The 26,523-nt window shown below is 36.0% G+C and overlaps 1 protein-coding gene and 1 long non-coding RNA gene across 4 annotated transcripts in view; one reads left to right on the top strand and one right to left on the bottom strand.

Annotated features, from left to right (window-relative positions):
- The window catches only part of NCAM2 (neural cell adhesion molecule 2), a 490,396-nt gene that overhangs the window by 120,777 nt on the left and 343,096 nt on the right, over nt 1-26,523 (bottom strand). For both annotated transcript variants that reach the window (XM_023629946.2, XM_023629947.2), the window contains exon 9: nt 23,916-24,066. In XM_023629946.2, coding sequence (XP_023485714.1) covers nt 23,916-24,066 — 151 coding nt within the window. The remainder of the gene's footprint in view (nt 1-23,915; nt 24,067-26,523) is intronic.
- LOC111770762 (uncharacterized) overlaps nt 12,919-26,523 on the top strand; it is a 32,784-nt gene continuing 19,179 nt past the window's right edge. The window contains exons 1-3 of one of the 2 annotated variants that reach the window (XR_011433028.1): nt 12,919-13,082; nt 13,543-13,787; nt 18,467-20,172. This is a non-coding gene — a long non-coding RNA (uncharacterized lncRNA). Of the gene's footprint in view, nt 13,083-13,542; nt 13,788-18,466; nt 20,173-26,523 lie in introns of those variants that run through there. The other variant, XR_002804165.2, reaches the window with a different exon arrangement.

Genomic DNA, 26,523 nt, shown 5'->3' with positions numbered 1-26,523 from the left:
GATGTTAGCTCAGGGCCAATCTTCCTCACACATGCAGAAAACATTGTTGTGAGGCAAGAAAATATTGATAACTCCCTTCTGTGATAGAACAGCAACTAAATTCCTGTACAGTGTATGCTTCAAAAGTAGCAGAACAGTAGCAAGGCAGGAATATTCACTAGCACAAGACTAGCACGTTAATGAAATCAAACAACTGTTATTGGGCCACTGTGTGAAGAATGATATGTCACTCAGGCAGAGGCAACATGTGAAGACTTCAGGCTAAAAATGTCTAGCCATATTTCATGTTGATAAATCCAAAATTAGGTCTTTTCAGAAAAGTAAGGCTTTCACATCATGAATGGCTTCAAATATTGTACAGAGGAAATTAACTTTAGCAGTTAAAAGAAAAAGCAGGAGAAGGGAGGAGGGGAAAGGACCATGCAGACCTGTGGGAAGAACAGAATTGAGTGATTGATTGATTATATATATATATAATTGCCCATATATAAATAAATATATATATATAATTGCCAAAAAGATGGGCATGGGCGAATTTTCACTTTGAAGTTGCATTCTTTGCCTGGGTTTTGTGTCCATATTCTATGCATGAGGAAAATTAATTCCTGACTTCATGAAATGCAAAGTTATGGAAACATCTCTTAAGGCACTACATGTCCCCAAATCCTGGTAAAGTTCAAATTAAAATATTCTACACATTAAAATGAACAGAAATAACTTTATTGGAAGAACATATTTTTATCTGAGCAGAGTACAGATGAAAAACTAGAGAAACTTCAATAGTGACAAGATGGAAATATATCATTCACTCATCCACTGGATGGAGAGGTAGAGAAATCCTTTTAGAGTGTCTGGTATCAACGAGAATCAAGGAAAGTGACAAAAACGCACTACTTGAAATGTTTAGTCAGGCTTCTGTAAGGCTTGACTAGGCCCTGTCCCTGGTGTGCCTGTAGCAAAGAATCCTGGTAAGTCAGTTTAGTAAGAATCCCCCCACTCTTGATAACTGATCGCCTTTGATATCTGACCAAGTTCCTCATTACCCATCCTTAGTATCTATGTACATGGCCTGCTTGTAATAAGAATCCTGTTACTCTAGTTTTGCAAGAATCACATTATCCTTGAAATTTAGTCAAGTTCCTCTTCGTAATTTTCCATACACTGACCCGCATCACTCTGCTCATTGGCTATAAATTTCCATTTATGCTTGTTGTATTCAAAGTTGAGTTCAATCTTTCTCCCCTATTGCACTAGTCCCAAATAAAGTCTTCCTTACTACTTTTAACAAGTGTCAGAATAATTTCTCTTTGACGAAAGAAAGTGTACTCCCCAAAGACGTAATTAAAAAGAAAACTGGTTTCCCTTTCTTTAAGACAGAATGACTACATGACTACAGAGATGTGAAGTAAATATGGCAGTGAGAAGAGCTATAGGATTATTTTCTGCAATTTTTATATATTTCAAATAGAGTTAAATTTTTTTAAAAAAATTAAATCAATCACACAGAAAAGAAATTTAGACTTCCAGACAGGGAAAGATGGGAGATTTATATCCAGCTGTTGGAATTCACCAGGTTCTCATTGTGTGAAGGAGTGATCTTTGTATTTATAGCATTTACCTATGAACAAAGTTAAATTTGCAACACTTTTGTGAACATGATTATTTTAAGTTCTGAATAGTTGAACGGATCTCATAGTATCTCATAGCTGGAAAGAAACATGGTAATCATCGACAAATCCTTATTCTACATATGAGAAACCTTGTTCTGGGATTCTTGGGAAGGTGGTGGTAGAGCCAAGACCACAATCTTTTGGCTATTTATGCTCATTTCCTGAAACCACACTGCTATGCCAGTTATTCTATTAATAACTAGAAATACATCCTGAGAGAGTAGTGTCTATGGATCATTAACAATGTTACTCCACACTGGAATTAATGTTTGAAGTGATTATACCAAGTAATCAAGAAGTATTTTATTGTATCTTCTACGTTGTATTTAAGCAATAAAGGAAGTATGTAATACACTTTAGAAGGATTTTTGTGAAAAAGAGTGCATATTTGTAAAAGTCAATTAATTCCAGGTGATGCCAAGAAAATTAGATAATTAAAATCATCACCACTTTTCCAATTTCTATGCTGATGTAAGAGAAGCTAAAATGTAAGAAAAAATGTATGCTGGGGCAGGCCAGTCATTTAACCCCCTAAGGAGTTTATGGCTTGAACCAACTTTTAACAACATCCTTGAATAAACTTTGCTTAAATAAAAACTCAAGAAATTAATTTTATACAGGAAAAAAATACTAAAATTGGAGCCAGGAGAGAGAAAGAGAGAGGGAAAGGGGAGAGGGAAGGGAGGGAGAATGAGAAGAAAGAAGAGGAGGAAAAGAAAAACAAGAAGACAGCTAAAGTATATTATGCTTTGCTGTAGAATTTGTGTTTTACAAACATTTCCTAATTTCATCCTGTGTTCTCTTCTGGGTATTGGGGATCAAATGTTGAACATAAAACACAAGGATCCCCCACCATCTTACATTCTTTATCTATTACATATGTCTCTAGTTTATTTACTTTATAATTGAAAGTAACTTGAGACAACTCATAGGTATAATCAATTTCAGAATCAAGACATACAAAAAATTAAAATAATAAACTAAAATCAGGATTGTGAACAGAGAGATAAGTTAATCCATTGATTCAATATTAGAAAGTCAAAACAACCCACTAGATTCCAGTTTGGGCATTTTAATATATCTTCCATTTTGAATTAATAAGAAATGTTAAAGTAGTGTATAAGATTTGTTTGGTTACTGTTTATCTATAAGATTTATATTTCAAAGGCAAATTTCATAATTGTGCTGTCTAACCTTCCTGTAATTAAGAAATTATGAATTATCTAACTCATAGAACTTTTTTTTTCTTTTTCTCCCCAAAGCACCCCAGTAAATAGTTGTATATTCTTTGTGGGTCCCTCTAGTTGTGGCATGTGGGACACCACCTCAGCATGGCTTGATGAGTGGCATCACACCTGCGCCCAAGATATGAACCGGCGAAACCGTGGGCTGCCGCAGTGGAGTGGGCAAACTTAACCACTCGGCCATGGGGCCAGCCCCCATAGCACTTTTATTCTTGATCATGACAAGTAAATTCTTGCATTAAAAAAAACTTTTGGGGGCTGGCCTGGTGGCGTAGTGGTTGAGTTCACTCTCTCCGCCCCGGCAGCTTGGGGTTCAATGGTTTGGATCCTGGGTGCAGATGTATACGTTGCTCATCAAGCCATGATGTGGTGACATCCCATGTACAGAGGAAGATTGGCACAGATGTTAGCTCAAGGACAATCTTCCTCAAGCAAAAAGAGGAAGATTGGTAACAGACGTTAGCTCAGGGACTGGCTTCCTCACCAAAAAACTCCCCAAAACCAAAAAAACCTTTTGCATAAAATAAATGGAAGATATCATTCAAAATATCAAGAAAGAAAAAATTTAATCCCAAAATGAGCATATTTACTAATGTCTTAAAATATAATTGCTTTTTAAAACTGTTTTAAAATTAGACTTTTTATTTAAAAATATATGGACTATGCAATTTTTACATCTAAAAAATTATAAGAATTTCCCAAGTCAAGCTCAATATCCAACTTCCTATTAGGACATTTATAAAAAAATTAGGTTGTCCTCTGTTTTAAAATCATTTTTGAAAGATTACAAATATGTTACCCTCCTTCTATCATTGTCAATCATAACATATGCTAGACAACTGCTATTTTGAGTGTGGCATCTTCCTATTTGAACCTGATAATCACAATTTATAGCTATTTTGTTGAATGTCCATATGCATTTTCCTTGAGTATATACTGCCTCTATAAAAGAATATTCTGGAATATAATAAAAACTAAGTGGGTATTGTTATGCAAAATACCATACATGGGTCTAACAAAAAATACTAAACATAACTGCAAAACTATCCTTCATCTTCAAAAAATAGCAAACATAAATATGATATCTTTCTCATTCTCTGCCTTTCTCAGCAGTGAAATTCTAATTCTGCTGTTTCTTTATTGTCAGTAAACTTACAAGCCTTTATAGTTGTGTGTGTATATATATACAGTATACTATATATATATATTCATTTTAGAGTGAACACTTACATTTATCTGTTTCATTTGTTGAGAGACATTAATTATTTGGAATTAAACTGTAAGTGGCTTTATTTTTATTTTAAATATTTTAAGTCACCACATATGAGGTAATACTCCTGAGAGCTAAAAAACCTGTATTAAGTTTTCTTTTTGTGTATCAAGAAGGCAGTATTGTGGTATCATAAATTGTACTTGACCCCTTAAACAGTTGTCTTATTTTTATTTGAGTTTCTAAATTGAATCCATGTTACCATGAAAGAGGCGATACACTCTGTTCTTTCTACATATTTCACTCCTGCAACTACTTGTATAAGAATTAAGTATACTCTATAAAATATTGAAAATAACACTTTGTTTATGTTTTATCATATTTGGCTTGATATTTTTAACTACTATTTATTTATACATTTATTCCATCACCCATTCCAGATACTGCCATCATAGGCTGCCTTGCCAAACAAAATATTAAAATCCTCTAAATCATAAAGATTGCACGTCTCTAATCAAAATAATATCAAATCTACGTCTGTTGACACTAAGCCATTAGCAGATGCTGGACATAACTCTTTAGGTGTAAAAGTTTCTCCATCTGGCTATTCATCAGCATAATACTTTGAGCTCATGGAGGAGAAAATCAGATGTCTTAGGCTTCCTCTTAAAGATTCTGAATGTGCAACTCTGAGAAGGGCAGCTACTGTATTAATTAACCCAAATTACTATCGTGTGCCTATTTTATACCAAGCACTGTTTCAGTGTGGGGAATTCATGTCAACAGGGAATCCTTTCTGGTGGATCAAGCAGATGCAAAAATAAATAACGATACTGCAAAGCAATCTGTAGTACAATGGAAGTGGACTGGGTGGGGCTCCTATCTCAAAAGGTATTAGCATTAACCCAAATTAAGATGTGCAGGGGAGGCTCAGGGAAAGCTTCCCAAAGGAAGGTGAACTTAAACCTCTAATGATTTTTGAGCCCATAAAATGTGTTGAGCACATTGCTAGGTGCTTCTCGAAGACTGTCATAAGTCTTACAATAAGAATCTGGACACACACACAACAGGGGAAGTACAACGGAAAGCAGAATTCTGCAGTTGCCGTTTACAAGCAAAATATTGTATTGGACATAGTGTCGGTCCTGCGATATTGGATTTAAGTCCCAACTCTGCCAGGCAGCAACGATGTGACCTTGATTTTCTGTATATTAGTTTGGGCTTTGGGATTTTTTTTTCTTTATAGAATTAATTACTTGAACTGGTGTCCTTAATCTCCAGGAGTCCACTAACAAAGAAAACATGAGTCTGGGACAAATCAAAAAAATAGAGTGAGGGTTGTAATATTTACTATATTTATAGAGGCACTGGACCATATAAAAGGTGACATTTGCTTTTGGCTAGAATTATATAAACCCTTCAAGGTAATTCTAATTATTTCATGTTTATAAAAGCCTCTGGTTGGTAGTTTACTATATACACATACATGTCAGTAAAATGTATAACAAGGTATATATATGCATATATATATGATAAAAATGAAAAATTATTCTTCTTTAATAAATGCCATTTATTAAGTTAAGATCTTTAAAAACAGAGACTACAGGAAAGAAAATAATATAAGAGATCCTTGTTAGTGAAAATATTGGGTAGTAGATTGTCCGTAGGCTCCCATATTTTCTACTTAATGATTACATGATTAATAAAAACATATGTATTACTGCATAGAGTGTAAAAAGCGGAATATGTAAAACTGGATGTGAAATGGATACGGAATTTAAAAATCAAGAAACTGTTTTCTCTTAGATAACATCATAATGTCTTGTTGGCTAGGTTCAGGCTTCCAGAACTGGACTGGGTGTGGCTGCCATGGAAGAGGTAATGAGCTTAGTGTCTGGTGTCCAATATCCTTCCTGCTACCTTGATTACATCCAAACACTCAGCAAACTACTTAATCCAGTCACGTGGACACTTCTATGAAAAGAAAGAACAAATAAACCATACTGATTTGAAAAACAAACAAAACCAAAACAACATGATGGAAAGATCCCTTAAGAGAAATTATTTAGATTTAATTAAATGGCAGCTGTATAGGCAGAAGGCTGAGCTGGAATATTTGTACAGTTCTTACATCCATGACCTTGACTGAATCTTTGATTTAAAATTATCAGCTATAAGAGGAAACAGCAAACTGTGCCAGGATTTGAATTTGAAATGTCCTCAAGGCTGAGTTAGGAAAAGTATATTCCAGGCCCAATCTTGACCATTCCAGGAGGTTTTTTTTTTTTTTTTTTTTTTTTTTTTTTTAAATTGGCACCTGAGCTAACAACTGTTGCCAATCTTTTTCTTTTTTTTTTTCCTGCTTTATCTCCCCAACCGCCCCCCCCCCCCCCCAGCATGGTTGCATATCTTAGTTGTGGGTCGTTCTAGTTGTGGCATGTGGGACGCCACCTCAAGGTGACCTGACGAGCAGTGCCATGTCTGCGCCCAGGATCCGAACCCTCGGCCGCCGCAGCGGAGCGCGGGAACCTAACCACTCAGCCACGGGGCCGGCCCCAGGTGATTTTTTTAAGATACTTTTAACACTACCTTCAGACCTGGTACCAAGTTACCTGTTTTGATAAATGTCCTTATTTTATTTTATTTTTGCCTTATTGCTGAGACTTAGGGCTGAACTTGCAAAACGGAGAGCAAGGACAATGTTGCCTTTCTCACAGTTCTGTACAGCACCCCCTGAATTTATATCCGACACTTGGTACACACTCAGTGAATAATTGTTAAATGAATGAATGAAAACTCAGGATAAGTATGTATTCTAGAGATCATCACTCCATTTACAGAGGCAGAAACGTGTACCAATATTTGCTCGACTTTCCTAAAATCACAGACTTGGAACTCCAATTCAGTGTTAATTCTATAGCAATACATCGTGTTTCATAGACTCTTACTGCCTATTTTGTGAAGAAGCCAGCCTCTTAAATTAGCTAAGAATTAATTGCACATGTTTTTTAATATCTAAAACATCTTGACACTTTTTTCAGTCATTGAATTTTCTCACTTGATTTATGCTGAGAGAAAATATCCAGGGAATAAAAACTAATATATCCTTTGGCACACTTAGAGGATAATTCAATTAATAATTTCATAGATCCAGTCCTACTGTACGTTCACCCATATGCAGAATCAGCTATGGCAATTAACTGGAATCAGTCCCTGTGCTGTGGGAATTCTGATGGCTACATGGAATACTAAATTAGACGTGTGCTTATTGCCAATTAACTATAACACTGGGTGTGCATTTTTTGTACTAAATTTGAACAACCAACGTATGCATAAATCTCAGCTATTTTATGACCCTGGAGTTATAAAAGTCACTTACATAAGATATCCCTACGTGAGACTTGTTGACACACACTGGATTTCTAATTTGACTGCTATTAATAATAGAAATATTACTGATCATAAGAGAAGTTTGATTATAAGTAAGGTGAATTATTTCTCTTTCTACTATTATTCTTCTTTCCTTTTCCTAATATTTTCCCTCTTAAATTATATATACAAATACAAATAAAGGTATTGTACCAGCCATGGCTATTTTGTCAGCTCTTCCCCCACCCCCCCCCCCCAGGAAGATCAGCCCTGAGCTAACTGCTGCCAAACCTCCTCTTTTTGCTGAGGAAGACTGGCCCTGATCTAACATCTGTGCCCATCTTCCTCTACTTTATATGTGGGACACCTACCACAGCATGGCATGCCAAGCAGTGCCATGTCTGCACCCGGGATCCAAACCGGTGAACCCCGGGCCGCCAAGAAGCAGAACGTGCGATCTCAACCGCTGCACCACCAGGCTGGCCTCTATTTTGTTCTCTTTTGTTGCTTTATATAACTGAATTTCCATGAATAGCTATAGTATTTTTAAAGATGATATTATTATTATGAATAATTTCACATAGAAATTTAGGAAACAAAATTTAAATGAATCTCTTTCATACAAATCTCTGAGTTATCAAAAGAAGAATGATTGGGCAGAAAGATAAAGAGGGTTAAAACTGTTTGATAAATAACAATAATGTTATTTTCTTCAGAACCTGATTTTACAGTAGCACATTCTCTCTCTTATGCAATTTGTGCTTATTGATGTCAAACAACTTTAGTTTATCACTACTATTAATATTGAAAAGAAATTTCTGTCAAGTAATATAGTAAATCTTTTGTCCAGTGATTTAAATTTGATGATCAAGATTATTCATTTTATACAGGTAAAAATAGTTCCACATATTTGATTCATTTCTTAAATCTCACTGGTATATCAAACTCTGATGACTAAAAAAAATCAAAAGCAAACATACATTTTTATTATATCTTAAAGCGCATAGTTGTGCATTCTAGAATGTTGCTTACTATATGCATAATGGAATGTCTGGGTCACAGCAGTGGAAAAGAAACAACAAAAACTCTTAATATTATTGCTTGTATAGTAATAACAATAATAATAATAATGGCATGAGAAATAGTAATGATGATGATAATAGCTAAGGTGGTGCTTATGACCTGTCAGTCAGTGTTCTAAACATGTTAAGTAACATATTTAATTACAATTACACTACATTATCTATTATTACTATCATCATTTTACCTTTATATTTACTGCCTTTTATTTAAAAGGTTAAAATGTAGGGAATTATGTAAACTTTTTGTACCTCCCTTTAAATCTCTCGAATGAAAATTGGTAAAAACTTGTCACATACCTATAAGTTTCAAATTACCACGGTATTATTTAGTTAGCCTTAGATCACAATTTCTTTCTGTTTAACTACTGCTTATGTTGACCTGTATTCTATATTTTCAATGTGTATTTGATCAGAACACTTTATTACTTAAAAAGTTGATAAACAATCATCAAAATTTAATTCATTTTATTAATAGAGCAAAATAATTTGAGCCAGATGCAATAAAAGAAGCAATTCAAGTTATGATCAGAAATGAATCATGTGCATTACATTTTCAGAGCATTGCATCACAGAAAACAAAAGCAAAAATGTACAGCTTCTCCTAAGATAATAGTTTATTGACATGGATCCCCCCTTTTAGATAGCTTTTTTTTCTTGAGCTAAAAAATGTGTGCTCTTTATTTCTGTTACTTTAGGTGAATACACTGCCCACCATTTTTAAACACCAATAAATATTAATTACTGAATGAATATGGCAAAAAACATAAAGCAGCTGGTACTACTAAACTATTATGTACAACACCTGTATTACAAATAATCAATAGTTTTACAATAATATTAATAAATTTAAAAATCAGATAAAGTAAATTAAAAATATATAGAAGCAAGAACATCATTGTAAACCATAGTCTGAATGGAAAACACCGTATACAACAAAGACTTAATCAAGGAAGTATTTCTTTTTTTTTTTTTACCCTTTATGTTTATTTAAAAGTGTCTTACTGTCAACTTGATTAAATAAGTGATCACATAGTTTCTCAGTCACCTACCGTTCCAATTCAGTCAAGTGAACAAATCTGCGAAAGTACCGTAGATTTTCCCTTCCAAAATAAAACTCTAAATTTAGAAAAAAACACAGATTTCAGGATATCTATTATATGCAAAAATATCTTTGCGATTTCCAGAGAGTTTTTGGAAAATCACAAATATGTGTTTCTTTTTTTTTTCTCACTTCAGAGAAAGAGAGATGTTAAAAATAATTAGGTTTGTCTCTGTGGATATTACATTTTAGTGGAAAATTTCTTCTCATTCTAGGATCGAACACTTAATTGTGCAAAATCAAAATATTTTAAATAAAATTTTACAGTAAATGTGTAAATATTAAAATGAAATTATCTTGGTATATTAGGTTATAATCTGGAAATTTTACATATCCAGTTCTTATTATTGTTTAAAGATCAAAAATAAAGGCCTTTTAAAAATAATTAAAATAATAATCATAATGGGAAATGCTGCTCAGGGCAAGAATAATGTTTAAATCAATTGTTTTAGCATTGATGACTTAAGAGTACTGGGAACGAAAATTAATCACCTTATGAAGTCTGATAAAACCACAGAAAAAAAATAAAAGTATCAAAAAATAGAATATCTTTTATAGGTAGTGGGCTGACTAGTTTGATAATTGCTCCTATAATCTTAGAAGACTTTTTAGGAGGCCCAAGAAAAATCAAAGATTTCCTAAACAAACAGGAGTATCCTTGAATTACTTATATCTAACAAGTAATACTTGAAATTCTGCAACATATAAAGTATTTTGAGATACCAGGAATGCTAAAAACAGTTATTTAAGGAGGCAAATTGCTTCTATCAAACTTTCATCTTCATCACAGGGGCAGAAACATTTTCTCTTGTTAGCAATACCGGAAGAGAAATAACATTTTACTCTGAATGACCCTATAATATGAACAAAGGGGATCTGTGCAAATAAATATAGTAAGTCAAATGAGTTATATAGGTTTTAAAATAGTATAGATACAGAATCAATATTATCTGGTTCTGGGGCCGGCCCAGTGGCCTAGTGGTTAGGTTCTCCTGCTATGCTTCAGCAGCCCAGGGTATGTGTGTTCAGATCCTGGGTGTGGACTTACAAACTACTCATCAAGCCATGCTGAGGTGGTGGCCCACATAGAAAATAGAGGAAGATTGGCACAAATGTTAGCTCAGTGATGATCTTCCTCAAGCAAAAAGAGGAAGACTGGTAACAGATGTTAGCTCAGGGCCAATCTTCCTCACCAAAAAAAAATTATCTGGTTCTTAGGTTCCACTTCTTTAAAATAATGTGATGATATCACATTTCTAGAAGGATCTTTTTCTATTATTACTCATTTGTATAGTCAATATGACACGTATTTAATTATAAATGCATTCCATTATATGTTATTTTATGATACTTTCTAAGCTGTTCCATTTAAGTAGGTTCCAGCTTCCTAAACATATTGCAATATTTGCATGGCCCTTAAATCATTTTGCACCTTTGAAAAGCACTGATAGTACACTATTCCTGATGTTATACAATAAAATTTATCAAACTGAATAATTATTATGAAGGTTCTTGTATGACGATAACAGAAATAACATCTACTTCTTTAATGTCTATTAAACAACTGATTGAAATTATGTTGGTTTTTCTTATTCAATATGTGATGATTTACACAGCAAGTCTGAAGCAACTGAGAGAAAAATGTAAATATACATATTTTCACAAACCCAAACATTATTTTAAAATTAATCATTTGAAATTTCACTCACAGGCATATATTTTTGTTTTTGTTTTGTTTTTTTGGTGAGGAAGATTGGCTCTGAGCTAACATTTGTGCCACTCTTCCTCTATTTTGTACCTAGGACATCACCACCACATGGCTTGATGAGCGGAGTGTAGGTCCGCACCTGGGATCTGAATCTGCAAAACCCCGGCCATGGAAGCGGAGTATGCGAACTTGACCACTGCAGCACTGGGCTGGCCATAGGCATGTACTTTTGAAATGGCTTATTTTATTCAGCAAATATTCACACCCAAAGCTCTCCCAATAGAAGAGGGGTGCATTGCCCTACTGGATTGATGGTAGGCTTTTAACCACATGTCTTTTGGAATGTGACATGAGTAAACACTTGAAACTTGCTCTCATTATTGGGCTTGTTCTCTCGGGCTTCTGCCATCACTATGAGATAGCTTTCTCCCTGTAGTTGCTGCCTCTTCAACCTGATTACAAGCGTTGCTGGACCCACAGCCTGGATGAAGCTTTGCTGCTTGAAGCAGAGCTCCCTATTCAAGGTCGGCCTGGGTCAGCCAATGCCAGTGGAGTACACGAATTATTATTGTATGCTGCTGAGTTCAGGGGTGTTTATTATATATAATTATTGTTTCCTTAACCGATGATGTATCTCACCGCACAGCTTTATTTTTTTCTCCTTAGACCTTTTCACTGTTTCCATGTTATATGTTTTGCTACTTTGCTTGTTTATTATTGATTCTCATGGCTAGAATGTAAGGTGCACAAAGTCAGGTGTTTTGCTTGCTTTATTCATTTCTGTATACTCGACACCTGGAAAAGTGCTTGGTGTGTCGCACATGCCTGATAAATATTGTTGAATGAAAATAACGTAATTAAGATCCTCACTTCTCTGTGCCTAACTTCATAAAATAATGAGTTTAGATTCATCTCTTCCTCTTTACAAATCAAGAAACTGAAGCATGGATAATTTAAATGACTTGATCAATGTCCTAGGATTAGATCCAGCAGATTCATTAAAATCTATGGATAGCTGCTGATACTATAACATTTAAATATTATTTTAGTAAAGCCCAATATATTAGAAAACTGCTATCTAGTTTAAATCATCACAAACTGTGAGCTGGCTTAAGTCAGTGGCTAGGTATTAACAATACATAGATAATATTAGGAATAACTTGTCCTTGACTCTCCTCCACTGAAATTAAGTAATAGAATTCAGAGGATTTAAAGATTTAGGGCCACAGAGTTCTGGCTAATTGGATTCATTGTTGGATTAGTCTTTTTCAAGAATTAAGTATCTTAACTTTTGGTGGCCATGTTATTCAGGACTAAGGTGTAAGGTAGTAAACCCAACAAGGTAAATCTACTGGTACCATATCCTAGGGAGGAGGAAGGAGGTGGAAGAATTCACTTCATATTATTATGAAGTGAATGTGTCCCCCACAATTCATATGTGGCAATCCTACTCCCCACTATGATGGTATTAGGAGGTGTGGCCTTTGGAAAGTGATTAAGATTAGATGAGGTCATAAGGGTGGAACTCTCATGAATAGGACTGGTGCCTTTATAAGAGTCAGGATGGAGCTCTGTTGCTCTGCTATGTTTTCCATCACATGAGGACAGGAATAGAGGATGGCAGTCTGGAACCAGAAGAGGCTCTCACCAGAACCCAAGGGTGCAGGCTCTCTGATCTCAGACTTCTAGCCTCGAAAACTGTGAGAAATAAATTTCGGTTGTTTATAAGCCACTCAGTCTGTGGTGCTTGGTTATAGCAGCCCAAATAGACTAAGAGGCAGTAAGCAGTCTGTCATAACGTCTTAGAGTATTTTTCAGTATCTCCAAGATGACAAAACTCAGTGAAGTCAGTGGAAGTCAGTCACATTTGGGATGATGCGATCAGAGCGGGCAGCCTCACCCTTTGAAATTCTGCACTGCTTCCTTCTGTGAGGTGGTCTTCTCTATCAAATCCAGAAAGCTTGCTACAATAGACTGAGTGTTTGTGCCCACCTCAAATTCATATGTCCAAGCCCTAATCCTCAATGTGATGGTATTTGGAGGTGGCGCCTCTGGGAGGTGATTAGTTCTAGGTGAAGTCATAGGGTGGGATCCCCATGATGGGATTAATGCCCTTAAAAGAAAGGAAGAGACAGGTGTTGTGTCTCTTTCTGTGTGCAGGTACCAAGGAAAGGCCACGAGAACACATAACCAGCAAAAGTGCCCTCACCAAGAACTTGACCATGCTGGCATCCTGACCTTGGACTTCCAGCTTCCAGAACCATGGGAAATAAATGCCTGGGTCTAAGCCACCCAGTTTATGGGTTATAGCAGCCCTAACTAAGACACTGTGCTAGTAAGAACTGAGATACGTTGGGGCAAGGTCTGCATTCCAGAAGAAGGGCAGAAAACTCTGCAAATTGGAGGTAAGGTTCAACATTTCTGGTCAGTAAAATTGAGTAGGTGCCAAGAGGCAGGGATAAATCCAAGAGTTACACAAAATGACTTTTTAATTATATGTGATATTTGTTCATTTCTAAGGTTTATCCTCTCAAGGGCTGGATTTTTCCTAATATTCTCTAACAACATGTCATCATCATAATCTTTGAAGTACATTTTAACAACAAGATTTGATCTGAATCAACTATCTCTCAGAGATAAAAAAAAAAAGTGATAAACTAGAAGAAGTGATAATATCTGTGCATGTGCCGAATATGATATTTCAAATTTTCCCAGGGGGTTCAAGTAACTTTGGCTTAAAAAAATACAGCTGAGCAGTAAAATATGTTTCACTTTTCTTTTGTAATGTTCCGTTCTTCTTATCTTCTGGATGTAAAGATAAGGTTCGTATTTCTCTCAGATGCTGTCCTTGAAATTATCCTACTGGATATAAAACTGAAATAGTTGGTGGCACTAGAACAAATTTATTTCCGCAAATGAGCCATGTTCTTTAAAAGTTTGAATAGCTTAAATGTATTCTGGTGAGTGCTAAAGTCAGGGTCATAAGACAAGATTTTAATCACAGATATAAAATGTGTGTCTGCTATGACCAAGCAGTTTTTCTAATATGTAAGTGTTCATTGAGATAATTTTCTTTAAATGTTAAGTTTATGTTCAAATCTTATCTACCTCATTCTGTACATGCAGCTGATCATGCTTCTAGAATTACTACCTTGAGGGACTGTAAAACTTGAGGAAAAAATTATGCAATAAGGCAAAAATTTAATTCTATGGAATGTATATAAATATGGAAGTAATATTAATCTGTCTTATAAAATTAATTAATACCCCTTCATCCTTAAAATGTTTCCAACACTGTTAAAACTTTTTATACCACAGGAGAAAACGTATTTAAATATTGCTATTATGTCTAACAAGAAATAAAAGCAGGTGCAGACAGCTCAATGAGAAGAAAATGTAAATGAAAAATTCAATATTTCTTAACATGCATTGTTACCATGTAACTGTTAAATTAAATTAATCACATAAAATAATTAAGTCTAATTAATAGGTAATATGTAATGAATACCTAGTCACAAAACTTAATGATATTCTAATTGTAATCAAACGTGCTATGTAATCGGTGCTTATTGCATTACACCACATATCACACGCCTGTTATCTCTTTTGTTTTATAAATTGGAACTTTAGTTCAACTCGTGCTTCTTAGTAAGGGTAATGCCGTTGAAGTGTTGAAAATGAACTGGCAGCATGCCAAGGAATCTGCTTAGGCTAAAACACAAAAGAGGTTTTGAACAAAAAAAAAGGCTTAATCTCCTAAACTTAGTGCTATTACAGTAACTTCGGTTGGTGTCAAATTATAAGTGGCTTTATTCTTTTTCACTAATTCTTAGCAATATTATACTGTAGGTGCTTGAATAGGCAGTAAAGACTGTTCTGGGGACCGACTTCATGGCCTAGTGGTTAAGTTTGTGCGCTCCGCTGTGGCGGCCCAGGGTTCAGATCCTGGGTGCGGACATGGCACCGCTCATCAGGCCACGTTGAGGCAGCATCCCACATCCCACAACTAGAAGGACCTGCAACTAGGATATACAACCATGTAAGGGGGGATTTGGGGAGATAAAAGCAGAAAATAAATAAATAAATAAAAGATTGGCAACAGATGTTAGCCCAGGTGCGAATCTTTGGGAAAAAAAAAAAAAAGACTATTCTGGTAGGTTTTCTGTGACATTATGTAACATCTCTGTAATTTTCATAGTTCCTACAGTTTTTTTGTTGTTTTGTTTTTGTTGTATTTAAGTTTTTTTTTGTTTGGTGTTTTGTGAGGAAGATTGGCCCTGAGCTAACATCTATGCCAATCTTCCTCTATTTTATGTGGGATGCCACCATGGCATGGCTTTGAAGAGCAATGCTACGTCCACACTTGGGATCGAAACTGTGAAGCCCTGGCTGCCAAAGCAGAGAGTGTGAACCTAACCACTACATCACCAGGCTGGCCCCTTTCTACACTGTTTTGATTCAAAGATGCAGAATAGAACTATCCTTACCATCTAACAAATATTTATTTACAATAATAACTTTTCATGGCATTGCATGTAAGGTACTGCAATGTTCATTGCTATTATAAATTCATTGGATACCAAAATCTAAGTTTATTAGACAGCTTCAGTACTTTTCATGGTTTCTAGGATGCAATATCCAACCAAAATTTCTACTATTCTTCTTCTGAGAAGAATATAAGATTTACTAGAAATAGTAGAATTGTAGATGTATAGAAAATATTCCAATTTTCATAATACAATTACACTAATTTATAAGGAAGATGATTGAAAGAGAAGAGCAGGCTAAATTTTAAATTATGACCATGGCTACATATTCCAAATGATTATTTAACCCCATACTCTCAAATAATACTAATTGTAGACAAATAACATCACGGCATTTTCTAAATTGTTACCACATGAATAAAATCTGACTTTAGCAATTAATGAGATAAAGATGACTAATTATGTTACTTTTTACTTAAGTATAAATTCATTTTTCACTAACATATTTATATAACTTACCATAAGTGAATTTTCTCCATCATTATATTAATCTTTAAACATTTTTATGAAATTCTCATATGTATAACAGAGAAGGTGCATAGATGGGCAAATTTGTATCATGCCAAAGCTAAAATTTATTCTTAAATGTAGTATAACATTGGGAAAGTGAACTAGGATCCCAATATATTGAGTACTATCCTGAAATTCATGAGTAAATTTAATTGTGAAAAACAGAGAATTCCCGGGGCTGGCCCCGTGGCCGAGTGGTTAAGTTCGCGCGCTCCGCTGCAGGCGGCCCAGTGTTTCGTCGGTTCGAATCCTGGGCGCGGACATGGCACTGCTCGTCAGACCACGCTGAGGCAGCGTCCCACATGCTACAACTAGAGGAACCCACAACGAAGAATACACAACTATGTACCGGGGGGCTTTGGGGAGAAAAAGGAAAAAAAAAATAAAATAAAAATCTTTAAAAAAAAAAAAAAAAAACAACAGAGAATTCCCATTAAGGCACACGAAGAAATATGATAAGAATCTAGATTAATCAGACAGAGCTAGACTTCTAGAGAATTACAAGTAATTTGAAATGGGTATTTAAAAGAGACATCATGGGGAGGCAACAAGAGGAGACAGCTTAAATATAGCATTCATATATAGGTTAGATCTACCAGAGAAATTTCTTTCAGTTGGATATTTTAAAAAAAAAGAAGGAAATATGTCAATGGAATGCATAACTAAAGTTTGATAATGTGTTTATTAATCTTAAAATATGAGACATTTACTTTACATGAAATTCAACCTATTTTGGTAGAATTAACCCTTTGTACGTGAAGAATTCTGTTAAAAGCTCTGAACATCTAACTCACGTCTAACTCATCTAAGTCACAGCTAAAGCTATCCAATCTCTCAATTGAAAATTTGAAGTGATTTTCATTTGTAGAACTTAATACACTTTTGATAAAGATTAAGGTTTGTGTATAGATAAAAATATCAAATTAAATAAAATTGACTGCCCAGAAGATTGAGACATTGAAGGGGAAAAAACCTTTCTTTTGAAGACTTTGCAATTTACACAGTCTTTTGGTCAATGTAATGATTTATTTGAAGATTTGATTAATAAGAAATAAAAATTAAAAAACAAAATTTGAAAAAAATGAAAGAAAGAAAGAAATTAAAAACTGCTGAAAACTGAAACTACACTTATGTTCTTGGTTCCAGGAACTAGAGAAAACAAATATTTTTTATGATTTAATGTTGCATTAAAAATAAAATATATATAGTGCTGGCCTGGTGGCAGAGTGGTTGGGTTTGCACACTCTGCTTCAGTGGCCCAGGGTTCACAGGTTTGAATCCCAGGCATGGACCTACACAATGCTCATCTAGCCATGCTGTGGTGGTGTCCCACGTACAAAATAGAAGAAGACTGGCACAGATGTTAGCTCCTGGACAATTTTCCTCAAGCAAAAAGAGAAAGATTGGCAATGGATGTTAGCTCGGGGCCGATCTTCCTCAACAACAACAACAATTAATAAATACATAAATACATACACTATATAAATTTCTGTTTCCATAATGGCAGAGTAGGCCTGCAATAGTCCATCTCCCCTACTGGTAATAATTAAAAGCTCTAGAAATAACACAAATCAAACAAAAGACGAAAAAGAACAACAAAAACCAACTACTTAAGGCTTCTGTAGAGCAAACAAAATCAGAGAGATTGGGGGAGGGAAATGAAAACTAGTGTCACACTTTTTTTTTTCCTCTCATGGCTTTGTCTAGAGGGCAGGACCTAGTTAAGGAGCTTTAAAGTGATTCTGGAGCTAGAATTTGTCCAGAAGTACAGAGGTACCTTGGAAAGAAGTCAATATAGGTTGAATCGTGTGGGAGTCATCCCAAATAGGAGTAAGAGAAGAAGATGCCATAATTCTCTCTGTAAAACCAGAGAAAGCTCAGCCCAATCCCTGAGCTTTGCATGCACAGGACAGATACAAACCTGCATAGCAAAGGCTTTAAGAAGTCAACTGAGATTTAAATCACTGCTCACAGGAGAAAGCACAGAACTTGGGGGTAATTACCTGCTTAAAAACACTTTTTCCTAGGGCTTCTCATCAAGATGGCAGTGTAAGCAGACTCTGAACTCATCTCCTCCCATGAACACAATCAGATTACAGCTGTTTGTGGAAAAATTACCCCGGATAGAAGGCTGAAAACTGAATAATAGGAACCCCCACAACAAGGGACAGTCCTGACTAAGGCAGAAGAGGCAGAAATTCCTGCTGGAGTGGAAAAAAGCCACCTTTGGGAGCAGAGGAGCTTCTCAGCTGGCCAGGCAGGAGCCACCCTAAGGTATGCAGCCCTCCCTGGAGGAGTGAGGTCCGGAGCGGGGCCAATACAGCCATAACCATCCTTTAGACTCAGCCCAACTGAGACAGGGGTCTAATGGTGTGGATTTGCTGGCTATTAACTACAGGGAGGATACCCCCAGAAAGCTGGAAAGACCTGGGTCTTAAAGGGCCTATGAACAAACTCACTCATTGCAGCAACCTAAAATCACCAGAGAGGAGGCTGCCAGTCCTTTGGTGAAATGAAACTCACCTGGTGGGCTCTGGGGGCATCTTGGTGAGAGGATGGACCTCTCTGGAGACTGAGACATTGGTGGGGGCCATCATTCTGAACTGATCCAGGTGTGCTGACACAGACCCCGGTGGGTGGGCATCATTGAGGTTCATCCTTTGGCTTATTATCCCAGGGGTCTGCCACACCCACTTGAACACAGATTTAATCCAGTTCAGCCAGGGCAGGCAACCTGCCCTAGGGACTGGCCCCACCTAACAGCAAGCCCTCAGGCAACTTTTCAGCCTGCATTGACTGGGTGCCTTGATCTCTAGAGGCAGGCAAGGGTGTCTGCCTCTGTGGGGCAGGGCCTGTATGAGGACCAGGTGAACTGTGGGGTCACTGGTGGAGGGGTGGGGGCCTCTGCAGTGCGGCATTGGCGTATACTCCAGGGGGTTGAGAAGTTTGCACAGACCAGGACTGTGTTGATAGCGTGTGTGGTTCTGTGGGGCATGAGGCTTATCAGCGGCAGAAGATCTGTGCTTCACAAATAGCCATAAAAAGGATCAGCCCCACCTTCCAAAGCCTGAAACAATTGAGTGCCCCAGGCCAAGGGCCAGCCCCACTCAGCTGCACTCCTAAGAGAACTGACAACAGCCTTGTAGGCCTGAGGCCTATCACAACTGTACCCTCTGAGCCTAGCAACCAGCTACACTGGGTACCAACCCAACTAAGAGGAAAACTGCAACACAAGTGTGCTGATAGACTCTGTAGCCAATGGTGCTGAGGCTCCCCAAACCGGATTTACCAACAGCTGGCCAGGGAAGGAAAGATCAGACTCCTTGGGTACCTGCAGTGGGAGCAACCCTGCCACAGCAGAAGGACACAAGTAGCCCACAAAGTGGTCACTCCTGGATCTTCTGGACTGGTGACAAGAGGGAAGCACACTGCTGGGCCTCATAAGGCATCTCATACCTAAGGCCACCTCTCCAAGATCAGGAGACATAATTGACTCACCTAATCCATAGAAATAAGAACAGAGAAAGAAGCATAATGAAGAATACTTTACAAGCAAGGGAACAGGACAAAACCCCAGAAAAAGGACTAAAAGAAACAGAAGCAAGTGACCTACTTGACAAAGAGTTCAAACAAAATATCATGAGGATGCTGAGAGATATTGGGAGAAGACTGGATGAGCACAGTGAGCTCATGAGCAAAGAACTGGAAGATATAAAAAGAAAACAATCAGAAAGGAAGAATACAATACTGGAAATGAAAGATTCACTAGAGAGACTCAATAGCAGAGTAGAGGATGCAGAAGAACGGATCAGAGAGCTAGATGAAAGACTAGAGGAAACCACCCAAGCAGCACAGAAAAAAGAAAAAAGAATTAGACAGAATGAGAGAAGTCTAAGGGAACTCTGGGACAATATCAAGCATGCTAACATTCGGATTATAGGTGTCCCAGAAGGAGAAGAGAGACACAAAGGGGCAGAAAATTTATTTGAAGAAATAATAAATGAAAATTTTCCTATTCTGAGGAAGGAAACACACATCCAAGTTCAAGAAGCACAGAGCTCCAAACAAGATAAGCCCACAGAGGCCCACTCCAAGATATATTATAATTAAAATGTCCAAAGTTAAAGATAAAGAGAGAATCCTAGAAGCATACAAAGGGAAGCCCATCAGGCTATCAGCGGACTTCTCAGCCGAGACCCTACAGATGAGAAGAGAATGGCACAACGTATTTAAAGTGCTAAAAGGAAAAAACCTACAGCCAATACTCTATCCATCAAGGTTGTCATTCAAAATGGAAGGAGAGATAAAGAGCTTCCCAGACAAGCAAAACTTAAAGGAGTTTATCACCAAGAAAGCAGTTCTGCAAGAAATGCTGAAGGGACTTATTTAAGTGGGAAAGCAATGACAACAAATAGAGACCAAAAAAAAATTATCAAGAAAACAAAACAACAACAACGAAAAGCCAAGCAATAAAATCACTTGTAAAGGTAAAAATATAGTCAAGGTAGCAGATCAACTACCTGTGAAGATAATATGGAGGTTAAAAGACAAAAGTACTACAATCACCTTTTTCAATGATAAGAGGGTAATGGATAGACACACACTAAACAAGAGACTATATGTGATTTGAAAAACATAAAATGTGGGAGGAGGGGAGTGAAAAAGTAGAGCTTTTAGAAAGAGGTCAAGCTAAAGAGTCTATCAATGCGATATAGACTGTTATATACAGAGAATATTAAATAGGATCCTCATGGGAATCACAAATCAGAAACCTATAATCAAGAAAAAAAGTAAGACAAAAGAAATCAAACATATTCCTAAAGATAGCCATCATGTTCACCACGCAAAAACTAATTATAGTCTTTCCGCTCACATGTGAGCCTAATCATCCCGTTTGTCCTCCCACCTTCCGCTTTGGTAACCACCAATCCAATCTCTAATACTATGTGTTTGTTTGTTTGCTGGCGTGCTTTATTCTGACCATTTACTCCAGAAAAAATTAAACAGACTGACCAATATTTAAACCTTTAAAGCAAAGGAGGAAACCATCTGTGTGATCAAAAGCAACTTTGTACTCTGTTAGCAACCAGTCCTAGAAAAATAGAGTATCTTAAGTGCTTCTTTTGTATTAAAGTATTCATGTTATTACAACATCACAAGAGCAAATAATTCCTACTGCAATATACAATCATTTGTTTATCTCATTATGGTCTACCTAGAGGAAATCAATGATAACTAAAAATCTGATGTCACTATATATCAGCATTTCACATTATCTTGATATTTTTCTCCATGCATCACTTTGAAATTTGAATTCATGTTGAGGTTTGAGTTAAATCTCTGTAGATCTTAGCATCCTAACGAAGCAGGAGCTGTGTTTTATTCATCTTTTTTGTGTCCACAATCACTCAGCACAGATCCTGAATCTTAAGAGTTTAATGAAGACACCCTGGGTTTGGCCTATATGGTTTTTTAAATGCTTTTCCATGAGATTTTAAAATATAGACATATAAAACTTATGGATCTTAGTTTAACTTTTTATTTATTTCATACTGAAACACCTATGTAGGCATGTGTGGAGGATAATTCAGAAGTTCTAGGATGCATTTGGTGGATGTGGCTATGCTTGAGTAAAAGGATTTTTAAATAGTTGAGTATGAGAAAGTCCCAAGAGTGTCTTCCTTCAACCTCTTATTTTATATATATGGAAATGGAACTTCAAGAGATGCAGGTCACCCAACTCATTCGCAGCAATCCCAGCACTAGCATTTTAGTGCCATACTGCCCTGGAGGAGCCAGTCTGCCTTCTGGGTTTTGGAAATACCAACAATGTTCATTTCTCATGAATTCCTCTCTTCTGAGTACTTATGACAGAGATTTAGTTATAATCCTATGATATGTCAAATACATTTTTAAATATTTACAAAATGCAAAGGAAAAAGCACCAAATATTAAGTTTCTTTAAGAGAAGATGATGCCTAGCACTTTTTTAGGACAGTGGGATGAGGCTGGGCTATTCTACAGACTTCTGTTTTAAACTGGGCAATTCTAATATATGTCATATCTTGGCACCCTTAAATTTTTATTCATGTAGATCCATGTTGAAGAAAAGGAAAAAAATTATAAAGTAAATTTGAGTTTAAAATATCTATTTTGAATTACCAAATACAAGCAACGAAAGTTAGAGAAATGTTTATAATTTGCTACAAATGCTGTTGACCTGAAAAAGAAATATATATATGACGACAGTAAAATAGCAGAAAACAGTATTAGGGAAGAAACCTCAACATGTTAAATAAGTTATTAGCATCACTTCCTTCTCTGTGTGTCCTGAATAGTATCAAGGTTTTTTGTATGTCTGTGAGTTTTTTAAGGTGTGTTATGGTAACAAAATGACTTTCTTGGAAGCTGCCTGATTTTAGCAAATAAAATCAGTAATTTGTGATAGAATTAAAGTGACTTCTATATTGAATTATCTTTCATAATCCTTTCTTTTAGAATTGTTTAATTGGTCTTTCCATGAATTTCTTGGCAAGCACGGTTTATGAATATGTAAAATAATATGGATTATTTGTTTCTCTTCTTGAGAAAATATTTGCTTTCTAAAGGCTTTCTTAATAAGAAAACGCATCTTGCTTCACAGTTACGATCACATTCTATGAATATTAATGTACTAGAAATTTTCCAGTGGAAACAATTTGTCAGTAAGAGTATCTTACACATTCCCACTAAGACACCTATGTCCCTTTAAGCATCCGAGAGTTTCTAACATTGATAATTCCTGAACATTCATTGAGAGTACTGGTAAACTTCTTCCTTTTTGTATGAACACGTCTACCAAATTATCCTAAAATGCAATGATTTATGGTGGATTGCGCATGTTCCATTTCCATTAGCTCTCAAACTTCCAAAACTCACATAGTTATGAATGTCTTTATATTTATTTAACAACTCTCCTTGTCATAGTCCCCACTTCTAGGCAATAAACACCATTTGGATAAAATATAAGTGCTGACATATTCCACTGTTTTTCAAATATTATATCCTATCTTATGAGGATTAAAATAATTCAACAGAACAGCTTGAATAAGAAATGAAAACTCTCACTATATATATGAGACACAGGACCATTAATATTACAAAGAAACACAGAAAAATCTAAGGAAATGTTGACCAATTACCAGTAACTAATATAGTTCAGTTGATATTGTGGTTTTGGTTTAAATGTTGCACAAAACGGCCACAATTTTCAGGATAAGCAACATCAAGGCCATTAAACATGTAGCCCTGTGAAAAGACCCATAAGATCCACTAGACGTCTCGAAAACTGACTTTGAATGGCTTCATTCATTCTGAATCTGAGCATTAAATACCAAAACATGAATTACATATGTATTGTGACGTTCCCACAGAAATTCATATTGTTCAAAGCAGGAAAAGTGCTGTTAATAAACATACAAAATGAAAGTAACTTACATTCAATATCAAGGAACATGCTCTTTTGGTGCCCTCCAATTCTACTCGCAGCTTCACAGTCATATCTCCCTGAATCTGACAACTTCACGTCTGTAATATGCAGCGATGAGCTTCCATGCTGCCCTTTGACTTCGATACGGCCGTCTGGGCTCTGTTTACATCGATTCAGGAAAAAGAAAGATTTTATGCTTGTTTTGTGTACAATGATGTCCAAACAGATGGTGTTTAACACATATACAGTAAATGAAAATAAAATCATACCTGCATTAACTTTTTTGTTCAAAACTGCAGTGTTTCTGGATTTATGATTTACTGTTTTTGGCTCATCTATTTGACCTGCCCACTTGCTTACAGGGACACTGACATGCAGTAAAAACTTAAACACATGTTTGCTCAGCTTCTTTTATTTGGTATGCTCTTGGCTTTTAAAACCAGGAAGGGTTTTGTGGGCTTCCAATTATGTTCCTTGCAAACATAACAAATCAACAATAAGACCTATTCATTTCTGGCTACAACCTACCAATGAAAATGATACTCCAGAGTTTCCTATTTCACCCCGTAAGGAAAATGTATCAATATTTATGACAATTAAAGCCTTTAAAAGGAATTTATAGTTTTCATTTTTGAATGAAGGCAACAACACTGCTCACACGCATAATTGGCACCACACGCATCATAGATAAATTATTAAAAACATAGCACTCCCTAATTCATTCTTAAGAAGTCAGTGGAAACAATATGGAGATAATTAATCACTTACTCTATGAATATTGACTCAAGTCCAGGAATTGCTTATAATCCAATAGTCTATAGATTATATTTCAAATAAGAATTCTTGCGTGAAACATAATTAGCATACATAGAATTGTTTTCTTAAATCACTTAAATACCTTTATACCACACATATTAAAACAGACATAGTTTACTCCTTGAATTTTACTTTCTACAAGGAGGAAAATATAGTCAACCTTCAGCATTTTATAACTCATTTGAAACGTGTACTTTAGTATTATTGAATTGATTCTTCTCAATATTTGAGATTTTAGTGTCTCAATGAAATATTGAATGCTATACATTTGTTTGGAAATATATTATTATGTAACAATATAATGGTTGTTTAATTTTTACATGACTAAAGTTCAAATATATTCCAATACATGAGTGTACTTTGTATTATTAAAACTTGGTGTTTAATGATTTTCCTTTATTAATATCAAAAGACTATTTTAAAGCGTTTTGGCAAACATGAAGTTGATTGGGACACAATATAATTACTTTTTTGCTTTTTAATTTTATATAGACATGTAATTATTATATAAACATATCAGTCACTCATAATTTATTTACTGTTAGAAAAATGGTCTTCAAAAACAAAGAGACAAACAAAAATGTACTAGGGACATGCTATACAACTTAGATCAGGATTTCTAGGCCAAACACATGTTCCCCAATTCCCACATATTGCTAAAAGAAAATAGTAAAATGGGGTTGCTAGCAGAAGGACATTCTCTTATGCCAACTTTTAAGATGTTTAGCTGACAAACCCATTTAGTTAATTTAGAGAATAGGGAAAAAAATGCAAGAATCACAGAAGTTAAAATCAGAATGAGTAAACCCAAAGGGAAAATGGTTGATCTGTTATACAGGTAACTAACCACATTTCAATAACATGGGTATTCTTTGGTCCTTACCTCACTGGACCTCTATTCATCACTGGACCTTGTTGAACTATCCTTCCTTCTCTATGCACTGACTTCTCTCGGCCTTCCAGACACCCCTACTCTTCTGCTTTTTCTCTGTTTCACTTCTCTGACTACTCTTTGGTCTCGGTTGCAGTCTCCTCTCTCCCTGGAGGCCCCTGTATTCTGTCCTGGACTCTGGTCTCTTTTCAGCTAATATTCTTCACTTAGTCACTCTCAGCCCTGCCCACATCTACACTGATGATGTTTAGTCACTTTCTCCAGCCAGGATCTCTCTTCCCCTGGAGCCTCAGAACCAGATATTTCACTTGCAGGGCATGTCCATTTGATATGTACCTCAATGCAGCAAGTGCAGATCTGAATGCATTGCCCCCTCACTCAGCATCACCTGCTCTTCCCCCATGGGCTTTCTTTCCATGAATGACACTAATTCTTTTCATGCCCCATGCTATACCCGTCGTCAGTCTTGGGTGAGTTTCTGAATCTTTATTTACCTATTTATATTCCAAATGATGAGAAATCTCAGTTTATCATCTTGCTCTACATTATCATTTCCAATTTCCAGCAAGTGTGTTTCTACAGACCTATCTGCTCTCTGCCTCTCCTACATACAGTCATAGTGTGCTGCTGAGTCGGAAGGATATTGACAGGCATCTCTGGATTTCAGAGAGAACAATCACACTCAGGCTGACTGTGACCAAAAAAGACTCCCTGACTCGGCAAAAGCCATCAACATTATGTTTCCTATGTTTCTCTAGCAAAAAATCATTCCAGCTGCAGAAATTATTTCTTGTGTAGCTAAGAATAAGTTTTTTAAAAAGGCAAACTTTTAATTCTCATAACAACTTTATGAAGGGTTCACATCCCCCATGCTCTATAATCGTAACATCCTATTGCCTCCCAAATAA

Source organism: Equus caballus, chromosome 26 (assembly GCF_041296265.1).
Source record: "Equus caballus isolate H_3958 breed thoroughbred chromosome 26, TB-T2T, whole genome shotgun sequence".
Lineage (NCBI taxonomy): Eukaryota > Metazoa > Chordata > Mammalia > Perissodactyla > Equidae > Equus > Equus caballus.
The sequence above is the reverse complement of the archived record's forward strand: the minus strand, read 5'-3'. Positions and strand labels throughout refer to the sequence as shown.